This window comes from Leuciscus leuciscus, assembly GCF_965113295.1.
Source record: "Leuciscus leuciscus genome assembly, chromosome: 11".
In the NCBI taxonomy this organism is placed as follows: Eukaryota; Metazoa; Chordata; class Actinopteri; order Cypriniformes; family Leuciscidae; genus Leuciscus; species Leuciscus leuciscus.
Genome location: NC_138735.1, coordinates 16,032,269 through 16,051,373, shown reverse-complemented (window position 1 = coordinate 16,051,373; position 19,105 = coordinate 16,032,269). Strand labels below are relative to the sequence as shown.

General features: G+C 37.2%; 1 protein-coding gene across 1 annotated transcript in view; it reads right to left on the bottom strand.

Moving 5' to 3' along the window:
- Positions 1-19,105, bottom strand: part of LOC309509909 (uncharacterized protein) — a 34,772-nt gene that overhangs the window by 13,687 nt on the left and 1,980 nt on the right. Inside the window, exons 2-4 of the mRNA XM_082184902.1 lie at positions 3,429-3,469; positions 3,104-3,211; positions 2,276-2,353 (exon numbers count right to left, since the gene is read on the bottom strand). Of these exons, the coding sequence (XP_082041028.1) occupies positions 2,276-2,353; positions 3,104-3,211; positions 3,429-3,462 (220 nt within the window). The 5' untranslated portion in view covers positions 3,463-3,469. The remainder of the gene's footprint in view (positions 1-2,275; positions 2,354-3,103; positions 3,212-3,428; positions 3,470-19,105) is intronic.

Genomic DNA, 19,105 nt, shown 5'->3' with positions numbered 1-19,105 from the left:
TTGTTGGAGTCATTTATTCAACCGATTTGTTCAAACCATAGATATTATATAGAGCAGGGGTCTCCAACTAAAATCAACTATCAACTATGTGTTTTTACAGTATAGCCTACTATGCAAAGTACAATTTTCTATAAAAAAAAAAAAAAAACATCTCTGATTCTGTTCTTTTCTCTGACATTTAAGCGTGACATATATCTGTCTTAGTCTACAAAGACTCTTTTAGGTCTAAAACAGTTTGGATAGTTGTTAATATGAGAGTATTATGATACATTATTTAAGAGATTTAAGTATTGTTTTACATGAGTAGTTCTCAGCCACTTTCATTTTTAAAAAGTAGCTCTCAAATGAAAAAAGGTTGGAGACCCCTGATATAGAGACTAGATGCCCTATTGGCCGCTGGGCACTGAGAAATGCGGCCGCCATCTTAAACCGGTCGTGTTCCTAGTTTCGTTGCGTGGCAGCAGTTAAGATGCTAGAGCACTGTGGAGTATTTTCCTGTTCTAATCGGCGGACCATCGCAAATAGATTACTTTTAACATTACCGTACTATTGGTTGTATTTTGTGAATAGAATATTACCAGATAATTGAGAAGGAGCAAGGATCTTTGATATTACTGTACTGATATCGTAGCCAGCTAACGTTAGCTAGGCAATGTTTACTGCACCAGCCGGTGTTCACCTGACATGGAGAGGTGGGGTAAAGTAATAATTACAAGAGCTTCTCGGTTATTTTAGTCCCGTCCGAATGTGCCATCTCAGTAATCATTTCGGACAATGTCAGTAAAGATTACCGCGACTTTTACCTTCTGTAAAAAGGTCCAGGAAAATTACCTCAGGTAACGTTAACGTTTATAAACGTGCGAATAGACCCTCTGTAAATCAAGTAATTTCGTGTTTAAAAGTAGTTTCCTGTGGTTTTTCAAGTATTGAGACGCTTGAAAAGGCATTCAGTAGCGTGTTTTCTCCCTCCCTCAACTCAAGTGTTTTCCACGTACCATTCAGATCAGAAAGAAGTTCGAAAGCACTTGTAAGAGGCACGAAACTTACTTTTACCGCAATCCAATCTTAAGTTAATTCATACATTGTTCGACCGGACATAACTGTTTTATATATATATATAAATATAGGTTATTTGTGTTTGCGCACGTGATATCAGGAAGCAATGTAAATGTAAAACACACACGTTTCTTCAACTTATTAAAATATCTTACTTTACTGCAACTATCTGTTTCTGCTTCTTTATCATATTTATAGTGTGTGATTTATAAAAAAGCTTATATCCTACATCACATATTTTGATTTTGGACGTCTGGTCACTTTATATCTTATATCAGAATATTATATTACTGTTAAGCCTACTATGAATATTAAAATACGCCGAACCATGTGTCCTGTATAACAGCTACATGAATGACCTTTGCAGCAAACAAACCCGCGTGAAAATCAGTTCGGTATTCAGTGAGGTATGATTAATTAAATGCGCTGACAGCTCATTGCACCTGCCATACAGATTACACTGAGTGGAGCGGGTGACCGGTCTAAGATGGCGGCCCCACGGCTCACCCGCGCCAGTAGGCAGTAGCGGTCGATAGGGCGTCTATCTATATGATGTCTATGGTTCAAACGGCTGATTCATTCAGAAAACAAGTGATTGTTCATTGAATCGTTAAACTGATTCGTTCAAAGCGCGGATTTCAGTAAAAAACAAATCTGTCTGGTTGGGACTACGGCTTCATTATGAAATTCTCGTCGGCGATATAAAGTGAAAATTGACAATATTGTGTCCAAAAAGTAACTCACAATGTTAACTTTATTGTTAATTTAACTGTTGTATAAAATAAATAGCACATTTGCAATTGTGCAAAGGAAAACGGCACTCTTGATCATGTGATATTCTAATATAACAACATAATATGATATAAATATAAGACAAAAACTAATTTGGGGACATCTATAACTGCACTGACACATCACGCAGTGAAAGCAAGCCTGAGAGACAAACGCGATGTCAGCTCGCACTCGCAGTGCCTCGTACATAGTTAAAACAATGATTAAAATATCATCATAGTTCAAATTAAGGAGAAGAGTCTACTGATGCTCTAATGAGAGTTAGTCGACATGTAGTTGCAAAGTTACGTATAGTCGACAGAATGTTCAAAAGGGACCATCAAAATAAAGTGTTATCGTTACTTTAGTTGGTTTAGTTGACAAATCAGCCATTGAAAATAGAAATAGAAACTAAGCCATTACATCTTTATTAAAAGCCTATTCTGACCTCTGCGAGAGTGGTTAGATGAAGTGGACGTCCGTCCAACATCTGGGTTCTGCTTCGCCCTCGTCCCGTGAGCCTGACCTGTGGACACAGAAATAGAAAACTCAGAAGACAGAGATGGTAAATATCCAGGACGATCCTGGCTCTGTGTCTGGGTCGGGTCTGGCAGCGGCAGAGGTGGACAGTAACAAAGTACATTTATTTGAGTACTGTACTTAAGTACACTTTTTGAGTATCTGTACTTAACTTGAGTACAATTTTTTCTGGAAACATTTTACTTTAACTTCACTACACTGACAAGTATCATACTTTTTACTCCACTAACATTACATTTCTGTCAAGGTCCTTGAGTAGAAAGTAGTTGGATTCTGACATCAATCTGACTTTCATTTTCAATGTTGGGTTTGGTCTTTTAAATGCTCATTTTGTCATTGTTTTGGAGCACACTAGCTTATAACAGTGGCTGACATATTCATCCTAAAAGCCAAAAATCTTTAAATAGGGCACTATTTGAGGGAACAGCCCGAAACTATTGTGGACGTTATTGAGAGCACTTATTCAATCTCACATTCAATCCCACTACAGGAACTGTGTTCTAGAAATACATTATATATTGATATGAGGGTGGGTAGGCAGGCATAGATTCAGAGGCATAAGGTACTGTAAGTATTACAAACAATAATAAAACAATGCATTGACATTTACTTTTTACTTTTGATACTTAAGTACTTTTAAAAACAAGTACTTCTGTACTTTTACTCAAGTAAAATCAGTCTTTTCAACTTTTACTTGTAACTGAGTAATATTTGACCAGAAGTATCTGTAACTTACTTTGTCCATCTCTGGGCAGCGGATCCTGATCACGGTCATCAGAATCGGGCATCCAAACCTCCCGACCAGCCGTCTGCCAGAAAGCAGCTCTCCTGGATCTGGAGTGCTCTAAGGATGGAATATTTCACATATCACATAACGTTAGTTTAATCATAATCAATAATCAATGTCTGTGGTCAATTACAGATTTTTACTTCAATTAAGTTACTCAAATTCAATTCAAGTTTATTTCACATGCAATGAATCAAATAAATGGGATCAAATGGGATCAGTCAGTCATTGTACAACACACCATAAAAAATGTATTAAAAATTAAAGCACTCACTTCCTCTTCCACCCATCATTCGATTACGAGCCATCGACAACCTGCAAGAAAATCAGAACAAAATACAAGACAAGACAATACAATAGAAATATCCGCAGAAATAGCGTTACTCCCCTGAAAAAAATATCAAACAAACTAACGTTACTTCTAAAATAAGAAAAGAACTATCAAATAAAAGTATTTTCAGAAATTATATGATGCTTTCAAAAAGTATATATCCTCCGATGTCCTTCAAGAATATAGGTCTCCTCTCAGCAATCCAGAAAAGCTTCAAAGTATCGAGTTTCGGCCAGAAAATTCTCCGCAAAAGTCAGTCTGTTAATTCGCCTCGTCTCTCAACCAACAGACAGCGGTCGATCGTTGAGCAGAGAGATACATGCAGATCGCAGAATTCATAAAACGCGTCGCCATAGCAACTAACATTCGAATCATAACATGCACGCACGCCCAGACAGTGACCGGTTCGAGTGTAAATATATATGCAGTCAGAATTCATAACCTACATTGCAACTAAAATTCGAACCACGCATGCACGCGCACATCGACTCTGATTTATTAAATAATTGCAACCTTAATGTTGACGTTTTCTTTAATATGATTTTCAGTTTTATTATTAAAACCCGTGGAAAATGCGCGCAAAAAGGCACAAGAGAGAATAAATCGGACATCATATAAATTAATAATTAAATTGGCCCTTTTCCGCATATATATCAAGGCCAATCAGCTTTCAATATCACTAATACACCATCCAACCGGTTAGTAGTAGTGGTGAAGAAATCCAAATTATTTTTGAATTCTCTATTAAAATTTTTCACAATTGCTACCCAGTTGAGTTAACTATAAACGTGCTAAATTTGCTCTTGTGGTGCCATCTTATATATTTTTTTAATAATATTTATTATCAATGTCAGTGGTCTGGTCACTTCAAATTGTTACGTTGGTTTCACTTTGTTTTGGTCCATTTAAAAAACAGCCTAAGCGTGTTATATTTGTTTATTTTTCTGATTCATCACATTACAATAAAATCAACTGTATTTAGATGGGAAAATGATTCTCATCTGTTTCATTTCATTAGCCTCCAGACTTGCTTAAAAAAAACAAAAAAACAGAACCATTAAAGCTATTTTTGTGACAGTAACGTCATATAATATATAATATTATAATATTGAAAGAATTGATTTTAGAAATATATCTTATTACGTATGGTATACATAACATATTGTGCTTTTTATTTATTTAGTTAAATTACAAACATTTCAAGTAGCCTACAATGCAACAAAAAAAAACTAAATGAATACAAGGCACTGTAAATACAATTCAAAATGTATAAACCAAAGAATAACAACAACAACTAAAGTATAAATGTACATAATAATAAAATAAATAATAAATAATAAATACAGAAATTAAAGTTTATAATATCAGGGCAGTTATATGTATTTGAAAAGCTTTAAAATTTGTATTGTTTTTATAAGCTTTTTGTTTTGTGATCTCATGTTTAAAAGATATTCTAAGTAGGCTATATTGTGAGATCAGATCAGTGTTATAAAAGGTAATATAGGAGGGTTTCTTTTGAGTTATTTTTGTCTTATGGATATAAAACTTCGCCAAAATAATTAAAAGATTAATGATATAATTTTGTTTTTCAGAAAAAGAATTCACAAATCTAATGACTAGGCAATTTTAAATATTAATATTGCACATATTTAATTCCATTGGCTGGTCCAGCAACCAATCGCATTGCATCTCGCGTGGGCCGAGGTTCCGTATCTGCTTTACTTTTCGAAATGGATGATCCCCATGGAGGGAGAACCTGGATTTGTAAAGTTGGGACGGTTGTTTTATTCTCAACGATATGAAAAGTGTTGCCACTCCCATTTATTGCACATGTTCCCCCGAAATTATATTGCACGACCCGTAAATATGCAGGCAAACGCGGTTGCCTACTATATCAGTCGAGCCAATAGTGCGGCAAGATACTGAAATAGGATTATTATTAACCAATCAGATGTAGCTTATTTAGAACAGCTGTTACACGTATGATTCAGCTTTCGGACACGAGCAGCAGTTGCGGCGGCAGCAAATTGACCATCGCCAAGGACATTATTTCTGTGATTGTAAGTATTCATTTAATTAGAATATGATATCTATATAAAATGTTTGTTTTGTACGCTGTGTTGTTAAGCGTCTTGTTAGTGTCGTTTTAACCCTTGTATGGTGTTCGGGTCTGTAGGACCCGGTTTCATTTTTTATCAAGAGAAAAATTATACGATTAATTATTTTTTCAAACTCAGACTCATTGGCCTTGGTGCATTTTCTGTGAAGAATATATATCTGAACACATTTTCAGTGTGTTCCGTGTGTGGTCCACATTTTCAGTGTGTGGTCCCATTGACCACACCACACACCCACACCCACACACACAGGCTGTCCGGCTAGTCCCGGGGCTAATAAAAGTGTGGAAATTGTAGGTCCTGTGTACTTTTACTCTGTCCTCCTCCTGTCAGAGCATATTGTTTGTGTGTGTGTGTGTGTGTGTGTGTGTGTGTGTGTGTGTGTGTGTGTGAGTGAGACGTGTGTGTTCTTGTATATGGTTTATGAGGACACAAATGTGTATAATGACATGGGTATTACAACGTAAACATGGTTTATGAGGACATATGTGTCCTTCTAAACCAAACGGCTTAAAAAACATACTAAATCTGTGATTGGTAGGTTTAGGGGTAGGGTTAGTGTAGGGGGATAGATTATACAGTTTGTACATTAGAAAAACCATTACGCCTATGGAGATTCCTCATAAACCACATATCTGAGAGTGTGTGTGTGTGTGTGTGTGTGTGTGTGAGAGAGATTGTAAGTGTGAGTGCAAGAGTGAGTTCTGTGTTTCTTAAAGGGATACTCCACCGAAAAATGAAAATTCTGTCATCATATACTCACCCTCATGCTGTTTCAAACCTGTATGAATTTCTTTCTTTTGCTGAACAGAAAGGAAGATATCTAGAAGAATGTGAGTAACCAGACAGTTTTAGATACCACTGACTTCCATAGTAGGAAAAAAATATACTATGGAAGTCAGTGGTATCTAAAACTGTCTGGTTACTGACATTCTTCTAGATATCTTCCTTTCTGTTCAGCAGAAGAAAGAAATTCATACAGGTTTGAAACAACATGAGGGTGAGTATATGATGACAGAATTTTCATTTTTTGGTGGAGTATCCCTTTAAAGGGTCAGTAAGAAGCCAATATTCTAACTGGAGAGCTAACTGTACGTTCACACCGCCGCCGACTTGAGCTGCAAAGAAGCTCTGGCCGCCCTGTCAAAAAGTACGGGGAAGCTTGTTGACGCTTTGGCCGCTCTGAAGTCTGTGTCACACCATGAAATGTTATAACGACAGCATTTTTATAACCGTTTTGGTCACATTTGGTCGGGAAAAAATAATAATTAGCTATTATTATTATTATCATTAATAGTGAGTGCGCGCGCGCGGCCGGGGCTCTCTCTCTCTCTGCTCGTTCTTATATGCCCTGCTGTCAAGCGCGCCCTGTTAAACTGACAGGACTTAAAAACATATGCAAAAGATAAACTTTCACACTATGGTTAAACTGTGCAATTAATCCGATAATGATAAGAAACCCAGCAACGGCGATGATCAACTTCTCCTCCATTTTCTCGGAACTAATGTTTTGGTAGGAACGAAAGTTTACATCGTATGTTTCTCCGGAATCAGCCATCGCGAAGGACGTCTATATTCTGATTTTATATTTTTTTTTTTATTAAATGAAAATAATTACAAACATACAAGGCATTAAACAGTTAAGCATATTCTCGTATACTACAGTAAAGATTGAGCAAAATCAGCAATAACAATACAATACAAAACATACCTGAGATTATAAATACAGCTACAAACCAAAACAAAAGCAGTAAAAAACAAACAAAACAAAAAACAAAAAACACCAACAAATGAACAAAATTTACCGGGGCCATTTCAGATTAACTTAAATGTTTCAAGTAAAGAAAATAATTTAAGGGCTTTCTTTTCCTCCACAAGTTTAAGAGATTTACTTAGAAGATCCAGCTCATTCCTCCAATGAGTCAAAGTAGGTTTGGTTTTATAATACCTGCATTTATGAATGAAAAACTTTCTGAATAATAAAAGAGAATTAAGTACAAAGTCCACATTCTTATTTTCATCAAAAACACCAAAAATAATTGTCTTCACAGATAAAGACAGTACAATTTCCTTGGACATTAGCCAGCTCTGCATTTCTCTACAAAAAGATTGGACTGGGTCACAGTAAAAAAAAAAGGTGTTCTAACGATTCAATGTTTTCTACACAGAAGACACAATTATTTAGATCGAAGTTGAATCTCAATCTCAAGAATTCGTTTGTTGGGTAAATTTCATTTAAGATTTTAAAGTTGACTTTTACTTTAGGTGGGAGTGGAAATTAAATGTAGTTTTTCCTTATTTTCTTTATTTTTTCCACTTCAAAGTCTTTAAGTATGTAAAATCTTTTTACTGGGTTAGGATAATATTCTTTAATCAGAAGATTCTTAATAACTTTGTTGTTGCATTTAAAATCACAAAAATCCAAACCTTCAATGCAGAACTGACTAAGGACAGGGGAGACGGCAGAGTATCGAGTGTCTTCTCTAACCATTGATCTCAAGGAACTTGGTATGGCTTTTAGAATTCTGTCGTAATACTTAACATTACATTGAAGTTGGTATTTTTTACAGAATTCCTCATGTTGTAACATGTTTCCAGTCTCGTCCATAAAATGTGCAACAGCCCAAACGCCCTTGGATCTCCATTCCTCTATATACACAGATTTTTTGCTGAGTCGTATGTACCTGTTATTCCAAACTGGTGTATTATGTGGTGTAAAATTATGGTTATAAATTAATTTCCAATAGAGAAGTACTTGCTGATGGAAAGCAGAGAGTTTGATCGGTAATGAGCTACATTCAAAGTCACAGCGCAGGAGAAAGTCTATCCCACCCATTTAAAAAAAAATCATATTCCGGACAATAAACCAAAAGGAATTTCTATTTGTCAGATAAGACTTTAACCACTTCAGCTTCAGGACACCATTCATAATATCAAAATCAATTGCATTCGTCCTCATAGTTTTTAACCAAATCAATCTTTCTTATATATTGACATCTATTCCTCCATATGAACTTAAAATTAACAGTGTTTATCTTTTAATCATTCTTGTTGAGATGGGTAATGAGAAAGCCGGGTAAATAAGTCTAGACAAACTATCCATTTTCGATAATAACGCTCTCCCAAAAATTGAGACATCCCTCTGCAGCCACCTATTAAGAATAGACTTACATTTGTCCACATTGTTACAAACATTCATATTTTCAGTTGTTGTTTTATCTTTAGAGATAATAATCCCTAAATATTTACTTTCCTTTTTAATCTTTATGTTGTATAAGGAATGCGAATGATAATCATGTAATGCCAGAATTTCACACTTATTCATATTCAGCTGCAAACCAGATGCTTTTGAGAATTGATTAATAAATTGCAGTGCTAAGGGAATTTGCTCTTCATTTTTTAGGAATAAAGTTGTGTCATCTGCTAGCTGACTTATTATAATTTGTCTGTCCATCATATTTAGACCTTCAATATGACTGGTTTTAATTAAAATAGCTAAAATTTCAGCGACCATTATGAACAGTAATGGTGAGCTACCACATCCCTGTCGAATTCCCCTCCTGATCTCAAATCTAGAACAAGTGCCATGACCTAAAGCAACAGAGCTATTAATTCCATTATATAACATTCCAATCATATCTATACATTTTCTTCCAAAACCGAAATGATCTAAAGTTTTTAAAATAAGAGTGTTCAACAGAATCAAATGCTTTATAAAAATCTAGAAATAAAATAAACCCGCTTTCTTGAACCATCTGATTATAATCAAGCAAATCTAATACAAGTCTAATATTATTATGAATAAGCCTTCCTTTCAGAAAGCCATGTGTCTCACTAATTATAGAAGAGATGCCTTCTTTTAGTCTTGCAGCAATCACTCCTGAAAGAATCTTATAATCTGTATTAAGTAAAGTGATTGGTCTAAGGTTGTCTAATATCCTTCTGTCTTTCCCAGATTTAGGAATCAAGGTAATTAATCCTTGTTTCATGGTTGCCAATAATTCTTTTTCCTCTATACATTCTTTAATAGCTTTAAAAACTAGATTTCTTACATCCTTCCAGAAGAATTGATAAAAATTAGTTGTAAATCCATCTGTCCCTGGGGATTTATTTAAGGCCATCTTAGAAATAACTGAATCCAGCTCCTCAATTTTAAAATCCGACTCGCATATATCCATAAAGGAGTCATCAATGCAAGATCTAGAGTTCTTAATCTTATCAAACAGGATGTTGGCATCTACTGCCGAATAACGAGAGGAATATAATCCAGAGTAGAATGAGAAAACCTCTTTTTCTATACTTCTAACATCTTTATTTTCTATTCCATTAATTATTAGACTTGTAATAGAGTTTTTTAGCTGTCTACTTTTTTCCAAATTGCTAAAGTATGCTGAGTTTTTTTCACCTGCTTCAATCCATTTTGCCCTTGATCTTATGAAGGCGCCCTGAGCTTTTTCAAGATAGAGATCATCTAATTTAACTTGTAACTCCATTAGTTTATTCTTCTCTTGAGAGTTTAATTCTACTTTACTACAGCACAAATTTATTTCTCGAAGTAAGTTGCTTTCATATTCCCTTTTTTCCCTGCTGAGTTTTTTGCTAAATTTAATAGTAAATTGTCTTATCTTAAACTTAGTAAATTCCCATCTACCCCTATTATTTCTGAACGATTCATTATCTTCATTTTCTTTGATCAATTCTCTAATCTGAACACAATAGTCTTTATTCTTTAGCAATCTGGCATTAAATTTCCAATACCCTTTATTCCTAACTTCTTTCACTGCGGGTCCTAAAACTAAATCTATAAAACAATGATCAGTTAAGGGTGCTTTAGAGATTCTAGAACGTAAAGTATTTCTTAGAATGTCATCACTCACCATCCAATAATCGATTCTGGACTTGTTACCCCCATTGGGCTTAAACCATGAGTAACTTTCAACATCTGGGTTGAGACACCTCCAAACATCAGTTAAATTATTATCTGTCGTAATATCATTACAATTTGGTTTGCATAGTCTTGGAGGTATCCTGTCCACCCATTCATCCGGAGTCATGTTCCAGTCTCCTCCTACTAAAATATAGCTAGTGGGGTACCGCACTTTAAGCTCTGATATCACATTTGTTATTTTTTCCATGAGTTTCTTGTTTTGTCCGTCATTATTATATCCATAAATGTTTGTTATAATAAGAAACTGACTTTCTACCTTTAATACCACCGTTAGCCAGTGACCATCTCCATCGTTTCTATGCGTTATAATTTCTCCAGGGCATCTATTGAAACAAATTGCCACACCTGCCGAGCGATTGGAGCCATGGTTAAATAAAATCTTGTCTCCCCATTGGTTAGTCCAAAAAGCTACGTCCACATCAGCCGAATGAGTCTCTTGCAAAAATAAACACTGAGATCTTTGCCCTTTACAAAATAAAAAAAGTGCTTTCCTTTTCACAATGTCTTTCAGGCCCCTAACGTTTAATGAACCAAAAGAAATGTCAACATTTTCCATGAACAGTAAACGCAAAAAAGAAAAGAAGTAAACGGTAAATGTAACCCTTGTTTACTCCGTCCAGTTAGTGATTTAACCTAAACCTTAATAGAGTTATAATGTCCCTTTACAAACGTTTCCATTATATCACAGTCATATTTAATTGCTTCACCCTTCATCTCCAATCCGACGTCCGTCTACGTATCCATGTGGGCCCCGAAAAAAAGCCAGTTTTCCAGCGCGCCTCGCTTGTTCAATTTGCGGCCACAAGCGTCTTCTCTCCTCCCAATCCTCCCGCGGCAACATTTCAGCAAAGCGGATGCCTTTATCCTTGCAGACCTGCGAGTTCTTGGTCCGACGCCAGATTTCTTCTTTCACCCATCTCTTTGCAAATAGAATGACAACGTGTCTGATCTTGTTATCCATCTTTCTCCCCGTTCTATGAACGACGTCAACTGCATCCTCCACCTTCGACTCAAGATCTGGTGCGATTTTCCGGAGGATTTCGGTGACTTGTTCTCGAATGTTCTCATCTCTTTTTTCTTCCAAACCTTTAATCTGCAGACACCACCTCATCCTGTATCTCTCTTGCTCTCTCACTCTATTTTTAAGATCGTTGTTATCCTTGCAAAGCTGGTCGTTTTGTTTCCTCAAATCTTCAACTTTCTTTTTGCATTCTTTCATTTCCTCCGCGTTGAACTGGACAGCTTTGGCTAAACTAGCAATCATGACGCTACTTTGTTTTGTCTGCTCCTTCAGATCAGCTAGTTGCACATCCACTCTTTTTTCAAGGCCCAGTATTGCCTGTAAAATGGCGTTGTTGGAAACATCACTATCCTCACCGTCATCAGCTGGTTTGGGCTTTTTCCCTGCAGGATTTTTAACTGGCGTAGTTGGTAAGGAGTCGATAGTACGGTCCCTCTTGTTTAGCTGAGCGGTGTCCATAGAATAGTCGTGCTCCGTAACACAAGGGTCCCCTTTCCCACCGACTTCCCGCGGAATATTCTTTTCTTTGGAGCCCTTTATGAATTAGTTTCTGTGCATCCATGACACCTCTTCACAATGGACTTTCAACTACTTCAAACTAACTTTGGGACTAACTTGAACGAGTTCCGAAAAAAGCGACTGCTCAATCCGCCATCTTGCCGGAAGCCCGTCTATATTCTGATTGGTTTCTGGCGTTTTGCCGCTGCTTGCCGCTGAACCGCGTCATAGCTCATTACCATATAGTTGAGCTACTTTCAACTTTCTGATTGACGCTCAAAACGCCCAAAACGCGACGCCAATGGATTTGCCACTCCTTGCAGCTGAGAGAAGAGAGAAGCCAGCTTCCATTGAAAATGAATGACTTCCGGTAACTTTGGAAGCTCAAGTCGGCGGCGGTGTGAACGTACAGTAAGAGCTCAAGTTAGAACTGCATGTAATAGAAACAAAATTATAAGTATAACTATCAAACATAGTATTTTGGTTATTTAACTTTAAAATATATATTTTATTGGATATATTTTATTGTATTTTGGTTAACTGGCCGGTATTTTGAGATCGCAATAGACGTGAAGGACTATAATGCGTTAAGAGCTCGCTCAAGTACTGGGGAGCTAAACCATTTAGTGCTTAACATAACCCATAACATTACTATAGTAGAAGTTTGGGGACTAAACACATAAATAGAAACCGGTTTATTCCACGATCTCGACACCTCAGTGTTGAGATAGGGAAAAAACGGCATTGCCCGACGAGGAGGCTGAGATATAGAGTTTTACTTATATTTTCACTCTCATAATAACCGGCTGGCCAGTAATATTTAACTTAGCAACAGCACTAGATAAAACCTCCTTTTAAAAGCTCCTCTTTATTCAACAGAGTTATGAGCTGACTTGTTTATTTATTTATTGAAAATTCATAAACATCTGCTTTATTCTTTATATTTTTAATTGTTTTGTTCTCTTAACAAAAACACTAACGATACCTATTCCTCGGAACTGGAAATCGCAGCATGAGTGCCTCATCCCGGGGAGGAGAAACCGCAGAGCGTTTAAAGGCAGAGATAGGGCGGGGCCTGTCTCAAACCCCGCTGTTCGATCCATTTGCGATCCCCAAGATGCGCGTCGACGCCGTGCCTCGGCAGCAGCGGGACCCGCGCCTCGGGGAGCACGCACCGAACCGTCCTCCTCGAAGAATGGCCGGCGGGAGCGGAGCGTCCTCACGGACAGCTCCTCGCAATGCTCACAGTCAGCCCCCTCGAGAACTGACTGTTGGCATGCTCCACTCCCAAACAAGCAACACAAAGCTGAAATGTGTGTCCTCCCCACCCGTGATATAACGTGGGCAGGGAACAACACAAGGCTTGCTTGCTCTCTTTTGCCATAAAATATATATATATATATATATATATATATACACACTCACCTAAAGGATTATTAGGAACACCTGTTCAATTTCTCATTAATGCAATTATCTAATCAACCAATCACATGGCAGTTGCTTCAATGCATTTAGGGGTTTGGTCCTGGTCAAGACAATCTCCTGAACTCCAAACTGAATGTCAGAATGGGAAAGAAAGGTGATTTAAGCAATTTTGAGCGTGGCATGGTTGTTGGTGCCAGACGGGCCGGTCTGAGTATTTCACAATCTGCTCAGTTACTGGGATTTTCATGCACAACCATTTCTAGGGTTTACAAAGAATGGTGTGAAAAGGGAAAAACATCCAGTATGCGGCAGTCCTGTGGGCGAAAATGCCTTGTTGATGCTAGAGGTCAGAGGAGAATGGGCCGACTGATTCAAGCTGATAGAAGAGCAACTTTGACTGAAATAACCATTCGTTACAACCGAGGTATGCAGCAAAGCATTTATGAAGCCACAACACGCACAACCTTGAGGCGGGTGGGCTACAACAGCAGAAGACCCCACCGGGTACCACTCATCTCCACTGCAAATAGGAAAAAGAGGCTACAATTTGCACGAGCTCACCAAAATTGGACAGTTGAAGACTGGAAAAATGTTGCCTGGTCTGATGATTCTCGATTTCTGTTGAGACATTCAGATGGTAGAGTCAGAATTTGGCGTAAACAGAATGAGAACATGGATCCATCATGCCTTGTTACCACTATGCAGGCTGCTGGTGGTGGTGTAATGGTGTGGGGGATGTTTTCTTGGCACACTTTAGGCCCCTTAGTGCCAATTGGGCATCGTCTAAATGCCACGGCCTACCTGAGCATTGTTTCTGACCATGTCCATCCCTTTATGACCACCATGTACCCATCCTCTGATGGCTACTTCCAGCAGGATAATGCACCATGCCACAAAGCTTGAATCATTTCAAATTGGTTTCTTGAACATGACAATGAGTTCACTGTACTAAAATGGCCCCCTCAGTCACCAGATCTCAACCCAATAGAGCATCTTTGGGATGTGGTGGAACGGGAGCTTCGTGCCCTGGATGTGCGTCCCACAAATCTCCATCAACTGCAAGATGCTATCCTATCAATATGGGCCAACATCTCTAAAGAATGCTTTCAGCACCTTGTTGAATCAATGCCACGTAGAATTAAGGCAGTTCTGAAGGCGAAAGGGGGTCAAACACAGTATTAGTATGGTGTTCCTTATAATCCTTTTGGTGAGTGTGTATATATATATATATATATTGGTACTCGATGCAGAGCCAAATGGGAGGAGCTAGAGCTCCAGCTCCTCCCCTCGCTGGAGCTCCAGCTTCACCCCGCTGGATTTAGTGGGCGGGGCCGCGCATGCGCAGGTTAACTTTCTCGCTATCAAAGAGTTACGTCACGATCGGATTTTTTTTCCTGGAATGGGATCAAATATGGACTTTTAATGAAAAATAAATAAATAATATTATACTGTTTGTTAAATTCTATATCCACAAATGTCGTTTCACAAAATCTCTTCCAAATGTGAATGCATTAAAAAATGACTTTTCTTTATTTTGTAAATCCTTAAAGAAAATTGATACAGTCCCTGCTATTAAATTCTTCTTACTTATATTAGAATATCAGTTTATATAAACCCCTATGTTAGGGAATTTGAATTGTTCTTAAGTTTGCTTATTTATTTTTTAGAATATTGCAATCAGTATTTACTCATCAAATGTTCTCTCCTGAATCGTATGGTAAATTAACTTATTTATAACTGTCTTAATTTATGTTTCAAGAACAATAGTTATTGCACATAGAGTAAGTCGAGACTTTCTTATTTTACAGCAGAGAAGGAAGACCAGTCCTATATCAACGCAAGCTAATCGAATAAGTCCTTTGTTTCGGGTGAGGAAGGAACATCTGGTGCCCAAAGAAGACAGAAAGGTGCGCGAGTCCATTGGTATGTCTTGTATTGAAACAATGCTGTAATATGTAGTACATAATTTGATCACAGTAAATTTGAAATCCGGAAATCAACACCAATAGAGTTCATTTCAACACTTTGAAAGTGTATATATGGGAACCACCCACAAAGTGTTAGTTCAACACTTTCAAAAGTGTTGCCTCTCGCAACACCGACACAGTGTAACAATATGAACACTAAGAGAGTAAAATTTTAACACCAATGCAGATAACAACAACACTGTTACAGTGCTGGGTGCAGCTTTGTAGCAAACACTGGCAGAGTTAAAATTCTACACTGTTCTGGTGTTGACCTAACACTTTAAAAAAATGGAAATGACAATCTTCTCAACCTTATAGGAGTCAAATTTTACACCATCCTGGTGTTGATGGAACACCTATTTACAAATAAAAAACAACACTAAAGGAGTTACCAGTTTTTCTTATTAGGGTTTTGCATTACCTACTTTAAAGAACTGTAAAATAAACTAACAATTATTTAATCTGAAAAGAATAAATTCACTTTGAAATAAACACATCACTCTGTATTACTCTTTCAAAACTTTATTCCAGCACAGAGCACCAATACATCTAGCCAGTACTTTAAATTACATGAATAAATTTTTTAAATTTAAAAATTTTTTTTTTTTTTTTACAAATAACAGTCCAAAACGATGTAAAATAGACTGTCATTTACATAGGACATTTGTAAATCAAACGGCTTGTGGTAAAACAATTCGTCAGGTTTTTTGAGCACAAGACTGTTCTCTTGTGCAAAAACACTGAAAGCATGAAGATGTTCATCAAACTCTGATTCCATACATGATGGCAAAAAAAAAATTCCATCCATAATAAAAATGTTAACAATTTTTCCAAAGACAGGTGCATCATCAACCAAGTCTAAGCACACAACAAGACCACTACGATACTCCGTACCATGACACTTAACCCACGGTGTGACCGTTAATTCACTTGAGAGATCAATGTGGAGCTGCTCAGAAATAAAATCACCGTTTTCAAGGTCGGACAACAATTCTTTTGAAACAGGGCCAGACTCAATACCTTTGATAGTACAGTGCTCCCAGTGATAGGCAATGGCTAGCTGGTGTTTTTTGGCAAGTGATTTGGTCAGGTTTTTGATTTTTTTTTTTTGATTTTTCTTAAAAAACCTGTGTTTTGCTTCATACCTCATAGTCCATACATGAATTAATGGGCCAATTTGCCTGATGCATTCAGGGTAGTGAATCATAAGGTGGTGCTTTGGAATCAGATTCCTAGAAGGGTACAACTCCTTGAACAATCGATGATGCTCCACTATCAGATGCTTCAAAAATATTGTCATTCCTTCAGAGATGCAAGGAGAAAATATAATGTTAACAATATGTAAGAGGAGCAACATCAAATGCCAGTGCTTATCCCCTTCTGGGACTACATCTCCAAATATGAGAGGGATGTTCCTAATGAGACACAATGTCTGACTTGCGTTGAGTCCAATGCTGTTTCCAGCTTGTTGAAGGTTAACCTTGGTTGGGCGATTATTTTTGTCCAAATAGCCATAGTTGAAGGCATACAATCTTTGAGGAATGGAATCGCAAGAAATTAGATTGCAACTCATGTATTCAAAAAGCAGTTTCACTTCATACTGTGCAACTCCCTCCAGGATATCATGCATAATATCCAGCACAAAGTTCTCTGATACATTAAAGTAAGTCAAGGTATTGAGTACAGAATTTCTTTTAATACCATAACAGGAGTTTTCATTAGGGTTGTCAGCTAGATACTTATAATGTTCCTCATTTAGGTTTCTGCTACGCAATATCACCAGCGGATCATCCTCACTAAATACTTCCTGTGCTAACACCTTGTCAGTGAGGCACAGTCTGCAGTAATGTTTCGCAGAAAAAGATTCAACGTAACCAAGAATACCATTTAGACCAAGGTTATCGCCGGTAAATTGCGCAATAGTACCAAAGATGGGCTCCTCAGAAAATGACACCTTCATTCCCTCCTGCTCAAGTATTTTCACATCATCAACCAATGGGCCAAGTATTTTGTCCATGCCATACTTTTTTCCATCCTCCGAATGGAACAAAGAAATTAGATGTATGTTCATTAAGGAAGAATTTATGTGTGCTGGCAGGTTACGAAGCACAAAATATAAACAGCCAAGTTTATGAATCCCATGTTGAGATCCTAATGGGTTTGCCGTTTCGAAATCATCGTAGTAAATTTGGATCTGAAGGGCATTGCTATGGATGGAGTACAAAGGATGGTTTTTGTAATACTGTCCGTCACACAAATCTCGATACGTGTCACTTTGCCGTTTCTCTTGAATAAGATTACACACCTCATTATTCCTAAAAATGAATTCAAGAGTCTTCAGAAGAGGGATATATATGAAAGTGTCATTAACTGGAATCTGTTCATACATTCCAGAGATCTTATTCTTTCTTGTATCGTATCTGACACCTAAGTGTATTTCAGTAGGTTCAACAACCCCCCATTTCTCACTGAAATATTTTCTCCATTTTGTATCGGTATTAAAATCGGAGAATGGATTATGAAAACTATTAAAACATCTTCAACTGAACTTCTACTTGTGCTGTCAACAGGCACAACATTTAAAATGTTTTCCCTTAAACTTGTATGGAAATCAGTGACAAAATCCATGCTTTCAACAACTGACATAATAACACTGTTTGCAACACTGTTACCCTGCAATTTAGCTATTATGGATGCACACATTTCTTTGGAACAATCCCTTGAAACAGAAGAACATTCATGCAAACTTGCATCATTATCTGAACTTTGCTCTGTGTTAGACACAACAAGTGATGCTGCTTCACCGGGATTTGGAGCTTGTTGATTTTGTAGTGATACATTCTCACTGCTTGATGCTACACCACTAAAATGAAATCTAGTTAAATGTTTTTTAAAACCTGCATAACTTTTAAATTGCAAGCAACAACCATCCTGAGCACAAACCAGCTCAAATTTCTTGCCAGGATACAAACCATGTACAAGTTTAAGGTGCCGAATTAATTTGACTGTTGTAGCAAGCAGCGTTTTACAGATGTAGCATCTAAACATCATTCAATAACTTAGCTCTGAGCTCCTTTACCCTTGGGCTCTCACTTGTGGTGCCAACATCAATTCCGTAGATTGTAGTCTGGAGAAAAGTGTACATATTTTTGAGTGGAAGATCATAACTGATGCTGAAAACAAAATGGACCTTGAAGAGTTCATCAATTGCTGCAAGTGAAGAGGATTCTTGACAGCTTTTTATCAACCACAATGAAGAACTGACTGATAGCGTCCTTGCTGCTCCCTGTGGCAAGAATGTATGGTTGACGATTCTCTTCCGCCTCAAGATGTTCCTGTATACTCCGGCATGCCTGAATAAAGAAAACAAACAAACAAAAACACAAATTTGATTAATAGTAATGACAAACAAGTGCAGGTTTATCAGTTAGCATAAATTTTAGTCTTTTTAGCTTGATTGAACATTGTACAGAACAAGAGACACTCCAGAAGAAAACAGTATATGCACCAACTAGCTGTTAAAGGTGATTTTTAAGCATGACATTTTTTATTTATTTTTTGTAAGCCATGAAATGACTTGAGACTCGACTCAGACTTCAGCTTAAAGACTTGTGAACATCTCTGGTTTAGATCATTTACATTTA